The 16,095-nt window shown below is 34.3% G+C and overlaps 1 protein-coding gene across 1 annotated transcript in view; it reads right to left on the reverse strand.

Moving 5' to 3' along the window:
- The window catches only part of LOC150094978 (GPALPP motifs-containing protein 1), an 80,207-nt gene that overhangs the window by 34,296 nt on the left and 29,816 nt on the right, over positions 1 to 16,095 (reverse strand). Inside the window, exons 3-4 of the mRNA XM_090411162.1 lie at positions 13,642 to 13,812; positions 5,533 to 5,628 (exon numbers count right to left, since the gene is read on the reverse strand). Of these exons, the coding sequence (XP_090267288.1) occupies positions 5,533 to 5,628; positions 13,642 to 13,812 (267 nt within the window). The remainder of the gene's footprint in view (positions 1 to 5,532; positions 5,629 to 13,641; positions 13,813 to 16,095) is intronic.

Genomic DNA, 16,095 nt, shown 5'->3' on the forward strand with positions numbered 1-16,095 from the left:
GAATTTTTTTAGGCTTTAGAGAAAGCAACTGAAACAATGAAAAAGGAAAAGTTGGTCCTTGTTCGGGATCTAAATACCAAAGTAGTAAATGATTGTCAGACATACAAAAATATTTTGGGAAAATTTGGAGAAAAGAGCAAAGCTAATAATAATGGCAAATACCTGTTGGATTTCTGCTCAGGACATGGACTGGTTATTACTAACACCATGTTCCAACATGTGCACAAATTCACATGAAGAGAAGAGGCAAGGAATAAGAAAAGTCTCATTGACTATGTTATTGTTGATAGTTATCTTTTTTCCCTGTGCAGGACACCACATTGTACAGAGGATTTGAAATTGAAAGTGATCACTATTTAGTCTTGAGCAGGATAAAATTGAATTTCATATTGAAAAGAATAACATGTAAGAAAGTTTTAAAGTGAGTAAAAGTTGAGGCAGCTCTCAGATGTGAACTGTAGACTAAAATACACAAAAATTATTGAAAAAAAAATGAGAGTTGGAGAACAGGAATCAAACCATTGAGATTCAGTGTCAAGTCTTGAAGAAACCCTGATTGATTCAGCCAGAGAGGCATGTGGTGAGGTTGGCTGCAAGGATACAAAAATCAGAACTCCATGGTGGAGACAGGAAGTCAAAGAGGCAGTGATGGAAAAGAAGAAGAAAGCATATCAAAAGTTCATGGCAAAAAAGTCAGCTTGTGCTCTTAGAGAATACAGAGACAAATGAAAGAAAGCTAAACACTGTGTAAAACTGGCTAAACAAAAGTCATGGGAGGGCTTTGACAAGAACATGGAAAATAAATATCAAGAAGGTGGTAAGATATTCTGGAGGTAGTTGAAGAAGCTTAGAAATGGAGGAAAGAGTGCTGTAAAAGGAGTTAGAGATGATAAAGGTGAAATGAAAACAGGAGAAAAAGATATCCTTGAAGTATGGAGTAATTACTTCAAAATATTGCTAAATGAAACAAGCAGTGATAGCACAGTGGCAAAAAACACTTAACAAGTATACAATCAGCAAAACATATCCATACTTGAAGTAGAAAAAGCTATCAAAGGCTTGAAATGTTTAAAGGCAGGGAGTAGATGATATTCGACCAGAAATGTTGAAGTATGGTGGTATAAAAGTCTTACAGTGGCTGCACTGCATAGTTCAGAAGTCCTAGACAGAAGGACAAATTCCCAATGATTGGAGTGGAGCACTCGTAGTACCCATATATAAAAAGGGAAATAAAACTGAAGGTGAGAATTACAGAGGTATTTTCCTACTAAGTGTTCAAGGTAAGATTTATGAAAGTATACTTGAGAAACAGTTGAGAAGAATTGTGGAAGAAAAGCTTGGTGAAGAACAAGCTGGATTCAGATCAAATAGAGGCTGTCAGGATCAGATCTTTACGCTAACACAAATAGTTGAAAAATCATGGGAATATAACAAAGATTTAATACACTACAGTTATATAGTGTCAATGGGGCATTATATCAAGCAATACTTAGCCTATATTTGAGTTATATCAGCAGTTAGAATTGAAGGAAGTAGAAGAAGATGGTTTAATGTTAAATCTGGTGTGAGACAAGGATGTACATTATCCCCTCCGTTATTCATTATCTATATGTATCACATTATGAAGGGGTATTAATCCTGATATCAAAATTGGAGATGTTAATCTCAGCTCTTTGCTTTATGCGGATGATGTTATACTTCTAAATAAATCCGCTACAAGTCTGCAAGATTCCCTGACTGTTGAGATAAGGTATGAAGGGCAGCAATAAAAAGACAAAGACAATGAAAATAGGCAGAATCGTTGAAAATGTCAACTGCATTGTGAATGAAGAACCTGTGGAACAAGTAAAACATTTCAGCTACTTAGGCACAATTTGTAGTGAAGATGGTAAATTAAATAGGGAAATAGACAACAGAATCAACAAAGCTGGTATGGTAGGAAGTCAATTGAATAAATTCATATGGAATAAGAGAGAAATTAATCAGGACATTAAATTAGCTGTATACAGAGACAGTGTTCAAACCAGTTTTAACTTACGGATCTGAGAGCTGGGTCAGAAGTAAAACACTTGACCAAAGACTAGAGACTGCAGCTATGAGAGTTCTGAGAAAGATTAGAGGCATGAACAGATGGCATCAATGGCAATATCATGTTAAAAATGAAGATATTAGGAAAGAACTTGACGTTGACAGCATCCAGGAATGCGTTAGAGCTAATCTCAGGTGGTATGGTCACTTAAACAGAATGGGCGAGGAAAGATTAGCAAAACAAGTGTTCTCTGACAGGTTGGCAGGAAAACGACCCAGAGGAAGACCAAGATATAGGTAGATTGATACGGTACAAAGTGCCTTAGACAATAGAAATATAAGATCTGATAATGTCGGAGTCTTGACAAGTAACAGATTGATTTGGAGGAAAATTGTAGATTGGAAGTTAGTAATGATGTAAATTTTTCATGTAGTACTATCATATCCTGTACATGGCAGGAATTTGAGTCTGATGATAAATTCATAAATTTTGTATACCCCCCCACCCCCCCAAAAAAACAAACAAACTAGCATTATCTCATTTATGGTGTACTTTACGTAAAGGTTATTTTAGAAGTTAATCAACCATCGTATATGGTTTAAGAAAATTAACAACGTAGACTTGATAATAACTAAAAACATTTAATTATTACTTCCTACATTTCAATGAAGTTAAATCGGAATCTTCAGGAATTAATACATTAGTATTAAACATGTGCATGCAGGCACACTTTAGTAATAAAGATACAGGAAGACCTAAAGTCCCCATTACACCACCTATTGACTTTGGTTGAGTGTTCTTGGCCATTGGGCTGACGGTCTGAGGGTTTCCCATACGAGGGGGTAGTTTAGGTTGGGATAGTTGGTAGGAGCTGCCACATATTTGAGGAAAAGCCTCTCGAACTTAAATTTGATTCGGTGAACTAAGATGGCTTTTCCCCACCGGATCCTGTGCCAGGTATCCAAGGCAATGGTCTGCTAATCCTGAGCGGCTATAGTGGTGGAATCAGATGTAAACCTGGTGCTCTTATATATAGATGTTGGACAGATTGAGGTACATTTATGATAAGTTCGGAGGTTGTAGCTGGTCTTCAGGGGAGCAGATAAAGGCTGCTAGCTTTCTATTTTGTTAATCTGTATTTGGAAGGAGGGGAGGGGGCAGTGTGGGTACATAGTGTTAAAATGCTTTTTATTGGCCAAAAAAGTGTTTTTTTATGTGGGTGAGTTCTCTGTCGAGTGCAATGTTATCTGAATTGCTTTTTCCCGGTGGACTAAGGTTTTTATAGTTCCAAATTGTTGGGGGGGGGGGGGATGTGACTGTTGATGGATATATCTTCCCGTGCACTGTGTGTGTGTGGGTTTTCTGTAGACCGTGAAGATCAGGGATCCATTCAATTGTCTTCTAACTAGGATGTCTAGGAAGGGCAGACTGTTGTTACTTTCTATTTCTGTTATGAATTGGATCCTTGGATGTTGGCTATTCAAATGGGATAAGAAAGTGGGTAAGTTGTCCTGGCCATGTGGCATAATTGCAAACACATGGTCCACATAGCATAGCCAAATAGTGGGTTTAAGCGAGGAGGAATTTAGGGCATTCTTTTCAAATTCTTCATGAAAAAATTAGCTGAGGGGGAGGCCATGGCTGTATCCTCGATTTGTTTTTAGAATTTTCCTTGCCAAAACAAAATAGCCTGAGTTCATGGTGAACTGAAACATGACTGAGATATCAGGAGGAATTTCTGCTTGGAGAAGTGCCAAGGTATCCTGAAGTGGGACATTTGTGAATAACGAGGAGCCATCAAAACTGACCATTAAGCCAGTGTCACTGAGTGTGAAGTCCGGTATACTGGACTTAATTGTTTTTGATATGTGACAAGGTATTACCAGTGGCATAGGAAAGCACTTTGGCTAAATGTTTAGCAAGTTTGGAGATGGGTAATTGGGCATAGAGGTACGTCCTCTTTATGGATTTTTGGAAGTCCATAAATATGGGGGAGGGAGATCTGGAATTGTAGGGCTTTAGTTTGTTGGTCACATCTGTTGGCCAGGCATTAACATTTTTTAGTAATCTATGAATGGTAGTAATCCATGTGTAGGTTGGGTCATAATTTAGTAGGCAGGAGATGGATCGGAAGACCAAGAGCAAGATGGATAGATCAAATCCAAATGATCTGAAGACTTTCCTTGGAAGAAAGAAGAAACTGCCATGTCAAGAGGTAGAAGTAGATAGAGAAACATTGTTACCAAAGGCACGAGTCCTCAGGCATGCGGAGATCAATGAGAAGATGGATCGGTCTTTAAGAAGGGTGGTTGTTTTTTTTTTAATATAGTCTGTGTGGTTTAAAATGATAGCCTAGACATGTACCAACCAAAGATTTCTTGATCCAGATCAAGAATCTACAACCTTCCAGCCAGTGAGGCCAACAATATTAGGCCTGATGTAGCCAACATGCTATCAAAGGCTAAACCTCATGCAAGTAACTTGTCAAACAGAGAATATAAATGGCAGAGAATGGAAAATTCAATCCTCCTCTCTGACATCCTATTAATTATGGCTACCATTTTATTTCACAGAATAAAATCTATAACTTTATCACAACTTATTTCCAGACTGTCCAATTGATGACTTTTTTACTTTCATTTTAATGCTCAAGGTGTGTGCTTTTTATTTCTTATTTACATTTAATATGACAACCACCTGCTTCATCTGAAGTGCTTTTTTCCCTATTTTATAGTCTATCCTGTAAGTCCTAAGATGAATCCATAAGTATGATTTTTTGAGTATTTTATGAATACATGTACATCCAAAATCACCTTGACTGAAGCATTTCTATAAAAAAATTTGCCTAAAAGTTTGCAAAAAATTAACAATGGCTGATTTTAAAATACAAAAAACATGATGGCAAGGAGTAAATAAAGATTTTATGTTCTATATGAGAGATACTTTTGACAACTGGCTATAATGCAACATTGGTTCCATTTTGCTATTTTTATCCCTTCAGCATAGACAGCTTTTTTAAAAATAAGGAAATCTGCAATTCTTTTTGTTGCAGATTTTAGTGTATTCAGTACCTCCACTTATCTAGACAATTTTTCGGACCTCCTGAGTGGAGTGAAGTATTCAAATTATATGTTATCAGCATTAATGTAAAAGTAGAATAAAAATTTAAAATATACATTTTTTATCACAATGCCATAACTGCCTCACTAATATACAATAGATTAGGTCAAGCTAATGTTTCATGTTTTAATTTGGATAAGTTGTGCTTATGAGGGTTTTAAATATTCTATTTATTATTCTTGATGAAATAAATAAAATGAAATAACACGAAGTATATCAAATTAATGAAAAAATTTAAGAAGAATTTCAAAGTTTAATATATTTAAATAACTGAATGTCAATGAAATAAATATCAGATTCATCAAAATATAAAATACATTATATTTAAGTATATTCTGGCAATCTTTTATGTTTATTATGTCAAGGCAGTCACATATGCTTACGTTATATTCCTCTAATTTTTCAGAAGTATCAAAATCTTTTGCTGCTTTAGCATGTAACTGCAAATCTGGCATTTTCTGTGGCTGCTGTTCTTGATGCTATAAAAAAATTAAAAACAGGAATTTACAACTCCGTGAAGTGTACATTAAACTTTTCAGCAGTATGAGATAGGAATTTTAATGCATGTTGCAAATACTGACAACAAGTACTCCATTCATTTTTCCTCCTTGTATAAATTATACAATTTATACTGCCATGAAGATAAACATGTTCAAAAATTGCAAGTACTTGCTCTCATATAATTAATATACAGTTGGTGCCCCTAACCCTTGTGCAACAACAGAAGGGTTAGGAGCACCAACTTCTAGCGTTGTTCGAAAATCCGTGCATAACTTTTGACTCATCAAAAACTTAACTACTAGTAGCTTACTGTTGACCAGAAGCCTTACCAATAACATGAACAGTCCATTAACATATATTTTATATGGTATGTATGTATGTATGTATATATACTATATTCTTACAATAAAGTAAGCCAGAGAAAAGAAAATATTATTAAAGAAGATCATAAGGAAGTGAAAATACATTTACAATAATGTACTGTATTTATTGATACCATAAATTTATGCAGTCTGTTTCCAAGATGAATCGTATGTCTGTCAGTACCTACATCAATATTGCCTTATATAATACAAAACATTGTAGTGTTATAAGTATTACTAACACTAGACATAAAAAATGAAAAGATAATGCGAAAAAGAAATTCATATTTATTAACCTCTCTACTGGCCGAGGTGGATAAAATAGTGAGACCAAATTGCACTTCTTATCCATGTTAATCAACAGGTGTTATAGAATCGTATCAAGATTTAGCTGGACGGATGTCATGGCCGGTTGGGGAGGTTAAAGATATAACAATTCACGCATAGATAATGAAGCAGCAGCAATACGATTGCTTTCCAATTGCTTCGTGGTAGCCTAACCTATACACTAATGAATGAATTCATTATAAAAAGTGTATTTTATACTAATTAATTAATTTAACTAATTAATAACAGTTAATTTTATGCAGTTATAATTTAACAGTGCATCTTTATGTATGTTTACTTTTCTCTTGACTGCAAATGGCCATGTACAGTCTGTAAGTGTTTGTGTGCATAGGTTTTGATAAATTTTTATAATAGATTGGCTAACTTTTTATAATAGATTTGTGTATACTTTATGGTAGTAAATGATAAAATAGACTAGTACCTACATATATTTTATGTCTTCATGGCATATCTAATTTTTTCTTAATTTTTTCGATATTTCTAAGCTACGAGTGCATCTGCAAGTTTTTTCAAATTGTTGCAAATCTCCAAAAAATTTTCCAGTATATTTTTCATAAAAAACCACATATAAGTGGATCCACGCTGTTCAAATCCACATTCTTCAAGGGTCAATTGTATTTTCTGTCTGTAAATACAAGTTTACAAGTAACCTTTACTTGTATAACAGCAGTTGCAACTCATTCATTTTTAACTTCCAAATCAATTATTAAATAGGTATTATTTCTGGAAAAATTCCATGTTATTCCTCTAAGTAAATATTATTTTTATGCATATGAAGAATAATTCAGATATACCTTTGTAGGATGTTGCTGTTCAGCGGCATCCAGCGTATGGTGATATACATTTGTCTGCTGTTAAAGTATGACTGAAAGGAACAGCGGTTGGAAAAGTGGAGATAGAGAGATGTTGGAGAATTTTCAGTGAGGGCAGGAGGTGTGTGAATTTTAAACCCTGGTTTTTTTAAGGATGGACAGAGAATTCTTTGAGAGGGAGGTGAAAGATAGAAATTTTTGGGGAAGGAGAAGGATATGATGGGATAAGATCAGGGGTGAGAGTAACGGAGTGTGCCGTTTTGACAGTGTGCCATCTTCAGCTTGTAAGGGAAGTGGAGGCTATGTCATGCCTGCTTGGTGTTTTTGTCTTTGGTGATCTGTGTTGTATTCTATTGGTCAGAGTCATTACCTAATTTTCATGTTTTGGAGCTTCCAACTCTCTGAGATTATGTAGTGGCGGTGAAAGTTTATCGAGTTTTTGTCACATTTTATAACTATCCTTTCCGATATTCTAAGCATTGTTTCATTGCTTAAAAAAACCCGAGTTTAAAATTCACACACCTCCTGCCTCACCGAAAATTCTCCCACCATCTCTCTACCCCCCACTTTTCCAACCCCCCCGTTCCTTTCAGTGATACTCGAACAGCAGATTAATGTATAAGCCGGATGTCGCTGAATAAGAAGATAACCAGCAACATCCTACAAAGGTATGTCTGAATTATTCTTCCTATATGTATTCTTCATATATCTGTCTTTAAAACATCAGTAATGCCCTAAAAATTGAGTAAAAAGCCAATGACATTGTAAAAAGGGGGTACTCCTAAACAAAAATAGGCTAAATAGCCATAAAAATAATAATAATTATTAGATAACTAATTTTTCTCTGTATATTAAATAATCATGTTAGTTTGTTTAAACACAGGTGTGGTATTATGTTTTCATTCCATGGCAACAATAAGTTCTTCTTGCACATTTACCAGGTGACAGAAATATTATATGGAGACAGTAAATATGAGTCTATCTCAAGCCATTAGGCTAACAGTGACTTAAAATAAATTCTCACCTACTCTACAACAAAGAGTTGTATATATGTATCTATCTCATTCAAATCTGCAGGTGTATCAAAACAGTGATATTTCAACAAAAAGCTAAGTATGCCTTATAATATGCAAAATAATATGAGGCAGTGATTCATGTACAAAGAGGATTTGGCTGTATGTATGTAATCAATATACTGACTTGTGATATAATAAATGTAAAAACTGGTAATACTGAGAAACATAAATTTACAGATTACCTGAGAATTCTGGATATACCTCTTTTTAGAATTTGGGTTAGGAATGGACCAATTGCTTAGCTATGTCATAATCTCAACAATATTCTTTCAATTCTCTCATACTGTGATCAAGTGTACACTCTGTCATGGTATGAGAAAATCGAATGACTTCAGTACAAGAATTAAAAGCCAAACTTAGAAATACTATTGCCACAATTATTCAAAAAAAGTTGGGCTGCACATGGAAAGATCAAAGTTACGGTCTATACATGAAATTCACATTAATCTTGCTTATCCCAAATAACAACTTTACATTACAAATTATTTTGCAATACTTACTTAAATATAAGAGCCAACAGGCTTCATTTCGGCGATATAAACATTAATTAAATTAAGGGGATATTAGATCCCACATTGTTTTAAAACCGAATAGGAAACTCAAAGATTGGAATCAGAGAGTTTCATGCCGAATATAGTATAAAAAAAACTATAAAAGTATCGGCGAATACTAGTGTGAGCTAAATGCAAGTAGTCCTAGAATGTAGTAGAAACATGGGCAACTTGTTGCAAAGGTGGGTAAAGTTCTGATCGCTAAGCATGGTATTTTCCATAATGTAAAAACACATTTCCTAGGAAATGTATGCTGTTATTACATTATGGTGGGAGGTCACTAATTAATGTTTATATCGCCGAAATGAAGCCTGTTGGCTCTGATATTTAAGTAACTTAATGGGTGCACCTTTTGGACAACTCGTATAGCAGAGTATATAAGTTCTTTTCGCTATACCCTTTGGTATTAATTTAGTCTAGCTACTCACTGATGAAGCCTCAAAAAAGGCTGAAACCGGTCTGGGTAGTGACCTCCCACCATAATGTAATAACAGCATACATTTCCTAGGAAATGTGTTTTTACATTATGGAAAATACCAAGATTAGCAATCAGAACTTTACCCACCTTTGCAACGAGTTGCCCGTGTTTGTACTACGTTCTAGGACTACTTGCATTTAGCTCACGTTAGCATTCGCCGATACTTTTATAGTTTTTTATACTATATTCGGCATGAAACTCTCTGATTCCAATCTTTGAGTTTCCTATTCAGTTTTAAAACAATGTGGGATCTAATATCCCCTTAATTTAATTTTGCAATATTTGTTTCAGCTGTATCTTACATTTTTCAATAAATTTTACATATAAATATAAACATTCTTTTATGGAAACCCTGTATACAAGGAGGTACCCAGTCTGGCAAGTGGCATCATCCTGTGTGAACTGGTTTGTTGTTCTGGCTTGTAAGCACTAACTTTTTTGTTAGTGCTTACAAGCAAGATTGCAATTTTGTGATGGCTGACCACAAGGAACAAAGAGTGTGTGTGTGAAATTTGGTTTCCTTTGGGTAAAACTGCAGATGAAACTATTGTTATGCTTCGGTAAGCTTTTAAGGATGATGCTTTAGATAAAATGCAAGTCTATGAGTGATTTTCCCATTTCAAAAATAGGGTCATGTCAGTTGAAGACCAAGTTTCTGAAGAGATGGAATTGTCATGTTGTTCATGCCATCGAATTTTAACAGAAGATTTGCAAATAGAATGTGTCTGCTAAATTTGTACCTCGTTTGCTCACAGAAGATTAAGAAAGCAAAATAAAATAAAAATGTGTTTGAATGTTTGCTGTGATTTGAGGGAGCAAATTCTTAATGACCAGAACTTTCTTTCAAAAGTTGTGACTGGGGATGAGTCTTGGTATTATGGTTATGATCCAGAAACAAAACAAGCATTAAGCCATTGGAAACATGCAAATTCACCTAGACTCAAGAAGGCACATCAAGTTCGATCAAACGTCAACACAATGTTGATTTTTTTTTTTTATTTTATGCGAATGGAATTGTACACAAAGAATTTGTTCCTCCTAGACAGACAGTGAACCACCATTTTGAGAAGACTGTGTAAGATGACAATGGCCAGAAATGTGGAGTAGCAGAGATTGGTTGCTGCATTACCATAATGCCACAGCCCACAGGGCCTTTCAACAGGGTCTGTCCAACAGTTCCTAACAAAAACAACTTGGCAGTTGTTCCCCACCCTCCCAGTTTCTGAAGAGGAAATATCCAGTTGATCCCGGATATTTCCTCTTCAGAAACTGGCAAATTTATATTTTAACTGCGCCAGCCAGCTTCCTATAACAAGAATATAATTCGGGCTCAGGGAAATATTCCTAGGTTTTAGGCATATACGTTAATAGAAATTCACACGTGAGTATATAGATCTCAGTTCCTTGCAGTCGTGACCTAAGATCTAATCTCTATTATATAATTTTCTAAACTCCTTCCCGCTATTTGGTTCGAATTTTATAAGTGGTAGGTTGACACCTCGAACTCAGGCAAGACTCAGATTCAAATAACAAAACATGTCTATTAATACTAAGAGACAGGTACATTAAATCTTGTATCAAGTTATCAAAACTCCTGAATTTCTAGCTAAGTTAATGTCTTATGCTTATCTATACAAACTGTTCAATACTAATCTGACTTTCTCACAATAAACTGACATGCAAAATCATGTAATACAATGGATAATTTAAACAATGTTACACTCAAGTCAAGTTCCTTCATTCACATTTACTTTAAATAGATATTTCTCAAATCATTTCTCTCTTAGTTAAGTTTACTCAATTAACAAAAGGGTTTTCACTATTTCAATCATATACACGTTAGAGATTTATGATATATAATTCTTTGTCTAATAGAATTGGTTGTATTAATTACTCTATCCTATCAAAGTTCTCTAAAATGTCCTCAGTCTTGATTTATCAAGGAACAAATTCTACCTTCAAACAATTGCAAGATATAAAACAAAAGAATCTTTACTTTACCAAGTCCCTCCGAAGGTCTATTAGCTGCCACATGTTGCACGGGTCATCCTTCGTCTTGTGACTGAGTTGTTCCGTTCTCTGCTACTGGACACAAATCAAGAAATGGTTGGTGCTATGTGCTTTCTCCGCTCACTCGGGTGGGTCGTTCAGCGTTTGGTGCCATTCTGCATGAACTGTTGATTCTCATATGGATCTCAGCAGAATACCTCTCAGCACAGGTCATGAATACGGCCGGCTGTCATCGACATAGCACCCTCGGCTTGTCCTATCTCTGATCACTCGTCGAGTCCTCGATCTCCAAAATTCCCCAAGAAAACAGGAAAAAAAGCCTTGAGCTTAGTGCATATTGCCTTAAATACTTTTTTTCGGCACCCTCTTTTCTGTATTGTTTTTCGCACGATCCATAGCTTACATCGGCATTAGGTTGATCCCCTTGCTATTAGGTGTTATTTTCGAGGAAAAGCGCTTACGTCAGCCTTCCCCGTAAGCTACAGCCTCCAGCATTAAGACAGGTACTTGCGGTTTAGATGTGACCGTTGATCCTATTAGTCATTTCTTACCTAGCGACTTACGATAGTTTGATAATACATAAATTAAGCCATTATTCCTTTACATGAAATGCTAATCTGACATTATTCTCGATTTTTAGCTTTCCGTTTTACAATAAATAAATTCCAATATATTACTCATACTGATAGATACTTCATATACAACAACTTAGGTGTTTCTCACCTTCTGCTTAAGCAGGTATTATGCAAATTTCTTTGTAATTTTGTAAAGCTTACATGTTAGATCCTGAATGAATAACTTGTCAAGAAGTTCTCCATTCAGTATCTAACACTGTTCTGGCATTTCTCTATCTTCACATTGTTTTCAACATAACTTTTTTTTTTTTTCATGTTAAATTAAGGCAACAGTTCTGTAATTCTCATGTTCTTTTGGATTAATTTAAGACCTGGTGAATACTCTGTTTTCCAATTCTAGGCCAGTATATTTCTTTCCAAATGTGTTGACAGATTTCTGCTAACATCATTACTACTACATCTTAAACTGCTCAATAATTCCATTAAAACTCCATCAGCACAAGAAAATTTCCCTTTCAGCAACTGTTGTGTTGTGCTCACATCACCTGACTTGATCATTATCAGAGGTTCCTTGAGAAATGTGCACCTTTCAAATTCTCTTACAATGTTAATATCATTCTTGCACTCAAACTACACAATTCTCCATCTTTCTTTCAGGTTTTCATTGACCTTGTTACTAAATTATTTTTATATACCCAATCTAAGGGTAAATTTCCTGTAACTTCATTTATCTTTCTAAAAAAAAGGTTTGTTTTTCCTATAATTTACTTTCTTCATTTTCCTTATATATATGGAGAAATGAACAATGAGATTTATGGAAGCATGCTTGAGAAGCTAAGAAAAACTGTGAAGAAAAATTTAGAGAATAAGCTGGTTTCAGGCAAAAGAAGTTGTCAGGATCAGATTTTCACTTTAAAACAAACAGCTGAGAAATCATGGGAATATAAGAAGGTTCTGTAGATTTGGAGAAGGCATATGAATGGGTACCAAGATAAAAACTGTACAAAATGCTATAATTACATGGTATAAATGGTACATTATACTGAGTAATACATAGTCTACATTTAAGTTGAAAAGTCAGAAATTAGAATTGAAGAAGGTACAAGAAGATGGTACAATATTAAATCAGGTGTGAGATAAGGATCCACATTACAGAGGGAAAGTACCATTAGGACTAACATCAAAATTTGAGATATTCAACTCAGCTCTTTGTAAATATAATAATGCTCCCCCTAAACAAATCTAATAGAAGACTGCAGGATTCCTTAACTAAACTGAATAACAGCTATAATAACAAATTTAGTATAAAAATCAGCAATATGTATGATTGCTATTCAACCAGCCTTCTGTAGTGTGTAGCTACTGAAAAACGGTAGCTACACACTACAGAAGGCTATGCTACGCTACACTACATTTCATGAAACCTGAAATATATATACATATTGTACTCCCAATTGTATTTCCTTTGAATATTCTCTATCACTGTTCTATTTTAAAACAAACTTTTACTTTGAAAACTAAGTATCTTATCACTTTCGATTCAATGAAGTACTTTTAACAAGATGCACTATTTACAGCAATGGTCCTAACATAAGCTCCAATGAATTTAAATCCTTTCTTTGTATAATTCTCAGTATTTGAGATGGAATTATTCGATTTGATTAAAAACTGTCTGGACTCTTAAAATTTTGAAACTGTGTTAGAACTTTAAAGATATATATATATATATATATAATTAGCCTAAAATAAACAAAAAAAAAAAACCTCATAACACTTAACCTTTTGCTTTTTAGCACGATCAGCTGGTGTTTCTGTCCAACTTGTATCTCGTTTAGCTGGAATATTCTGATTAAAACCTCGAGCTGTAATTCCAATTTGACGCCCAATCTCAGGAGGAAGTTCTGTCATCCATTCTTCTCTCTGATGTAAATTATCTTCTATACCTTTAGACTAAAAAAAATAAAATAAGTGAAACATCGTAACAATAAACACCCATCGGGTTTGATGTTTTTTTCACAGATAAAATATATGGCAATAAAATTTTAAATACCATAACTAGGAGGACCTTAGAAATTACATTCAGCATTTATTATGGTTCTTATGTTTAAAACTGCACACATCAAATAACTCAGTACATTATCAATATTAATCTGGAAAGTGAATTTTGATAATGAATAGAATATCTATATTCTATTTGATAAATTATGTTATTTAATGTTTCTTTATAGATTATTACATACTAAATAAAATAAAATTATGCAAGGGGCAATGTTTGAATTCCAACAGACAATTTTACATCATCTTCAAGTTAGCCAGTAAAAGTAACAGACAAGAAGAAAAACAATGCAACTCATCACATGAAATTCGACATGAAGCCATTCAATTTAAAATATAAGCACAAAATAAGCATTTTCTTTGATGACTGATTATACCAATTTGTAAATACACAGTAATTAGCAAAAATTTCCATTTAACCTCTGATCACTTTTCATATGAAGACAGGTAATAAATAATATATTATATAGACATTAATCAAACTGCCAAATTAAAATATAAAACATTATCACGTAATAATGGCTAAAATAAATATGCTAAACTGTACTAAACAAAATGGAAATATTAGTACAAGTAAAACTGGGAAGGATTAGTTCCTCCCCCCACCAATACATGCCAAGTAGATGACTTCTGAAAATATAAAATTGACAGTATTAGTAAGTTACATAGTAATACGAGTAGAATCTAGTAAAGACACTATACACAAAAATTTAAATTATGCAAGTCACAATTTGTTTAAACTCTTCTGTATAGCAACTGTAGCTCTTGTGAAGAATCTCATTTGCTTCTAAAGGAGTCTAGGACCTCTGTGTCTAACTTTCGAATAAACATTTTCTGTTCAAAGAAAAGAGGCTGACATAGCCTCACAGTAACTTCCACAATGACACATATGGAGAAGAAAATACAATATAAGTTGATCAACTAGAGAAATATTTTGTAGGCTTTTTTTTTTTTTTTTTTTTTATTCCAGATGGTTCTCTAAGTTAGGTGATCTTTGGTATATCTCTTTTTTGTTTATTTCATTTCAACTGTATTTTGCAATGGTTATGAAACCTAACTGTGTACAAATAATAAATATTTTTTTTAACGTAAGTGTTATTCCATTGCTGTATAATAATTTTATATTAATAAACAGCATAAAATGGATTTACCTTATGTATATATTTTTATACATATATACATGTCAAATATACCAAGCTATTTTAAACCTGGTTTTACCCCATTTCCCAAGTAAGCAAACAGACAAACAAGTCAAGTTTGCGCCTGCAAGTCTAGCTGACCCTGCACGTAGTGCAAAGGCCAAGGCAACTCATGGTAAAAGTATAATAAGCTCTGATCACTAATCTTAATATTTACCCTTAATGCAAAGCACATCTCCTGGAGGAGATGTATGATGTTTTGTATTAAAGGTAAGGGGCCACTACCCAGACCGGTTTCGACCTTTATTGAGGTCTCATCAGTGGGAGCCAGGCTATAAATACCAAGATTTTAGTAATACAGAGCTTATAAGTATTTTACCTAACAAGTTACCATAAGGTGTTTTAATCTTATTAAATAAATCTCATGAGGAGATATAAATGTAGAAAGTATTTTACCTTGGCTTATTCTACTTTTACCATGAGTTGCCTTGGTCTTGCACTACGTGCAGGGTCAGCTAGACTTGCAACACTTGCAGGCGCAAACTTGACTTGTCTGTTTGCTTGCTTGGGAAATGGAGTAAAACCAGGTTTAAAATAATCGACCGTAGAACCCACATTATTTTCAGACATTAAATATATTGTGTTAGGGTTAGAGACCACGAGATGGCGGCACATTTGAGCCGTCTCTCTTCACTGCGTACCGCTTAATTAGTGATAGCCTTGGGCCATCTGTCTCTGATTGGGTACCAGTGGAGATTGAATTGCCCACTCAGTCTCCAAAAGTTAGATAGGGCTAAATGGCCTCGCCTACTCCCGTATATACGGGAATAAAAAGGCGTTAGCTGATTTTTTTTTTTTTTTTTTTTTTATACCCAAGGTAAAATACTTTCTACATACATACACATACACACATATACAATATATACATATACATGTATATATACATTTTTATACATATACAGATGAATGTTAAAAATCCCATGGACAGCAAAAACGTCCAATCAGGATGTACTGGAACAAATGGGAAAATCACGTGAAC

This window comes from Typopeltis vanoorti, chromosome 21 (genome assembly GCF_054136105.1).
Source record: "Typopeltis vanoorti isolate ZY-2024b chromosome 21, IOZ_Tvanoo_1.0, whole genome shotgun sequence".
In the NCBI taxonomy this organism is placed as follows: Eukaryota; Metazoa; Arthropoda; class Arachnida; order Uropygi; family Thelyphonidae; genus Typopeltis; species Typopeltis vanoorti.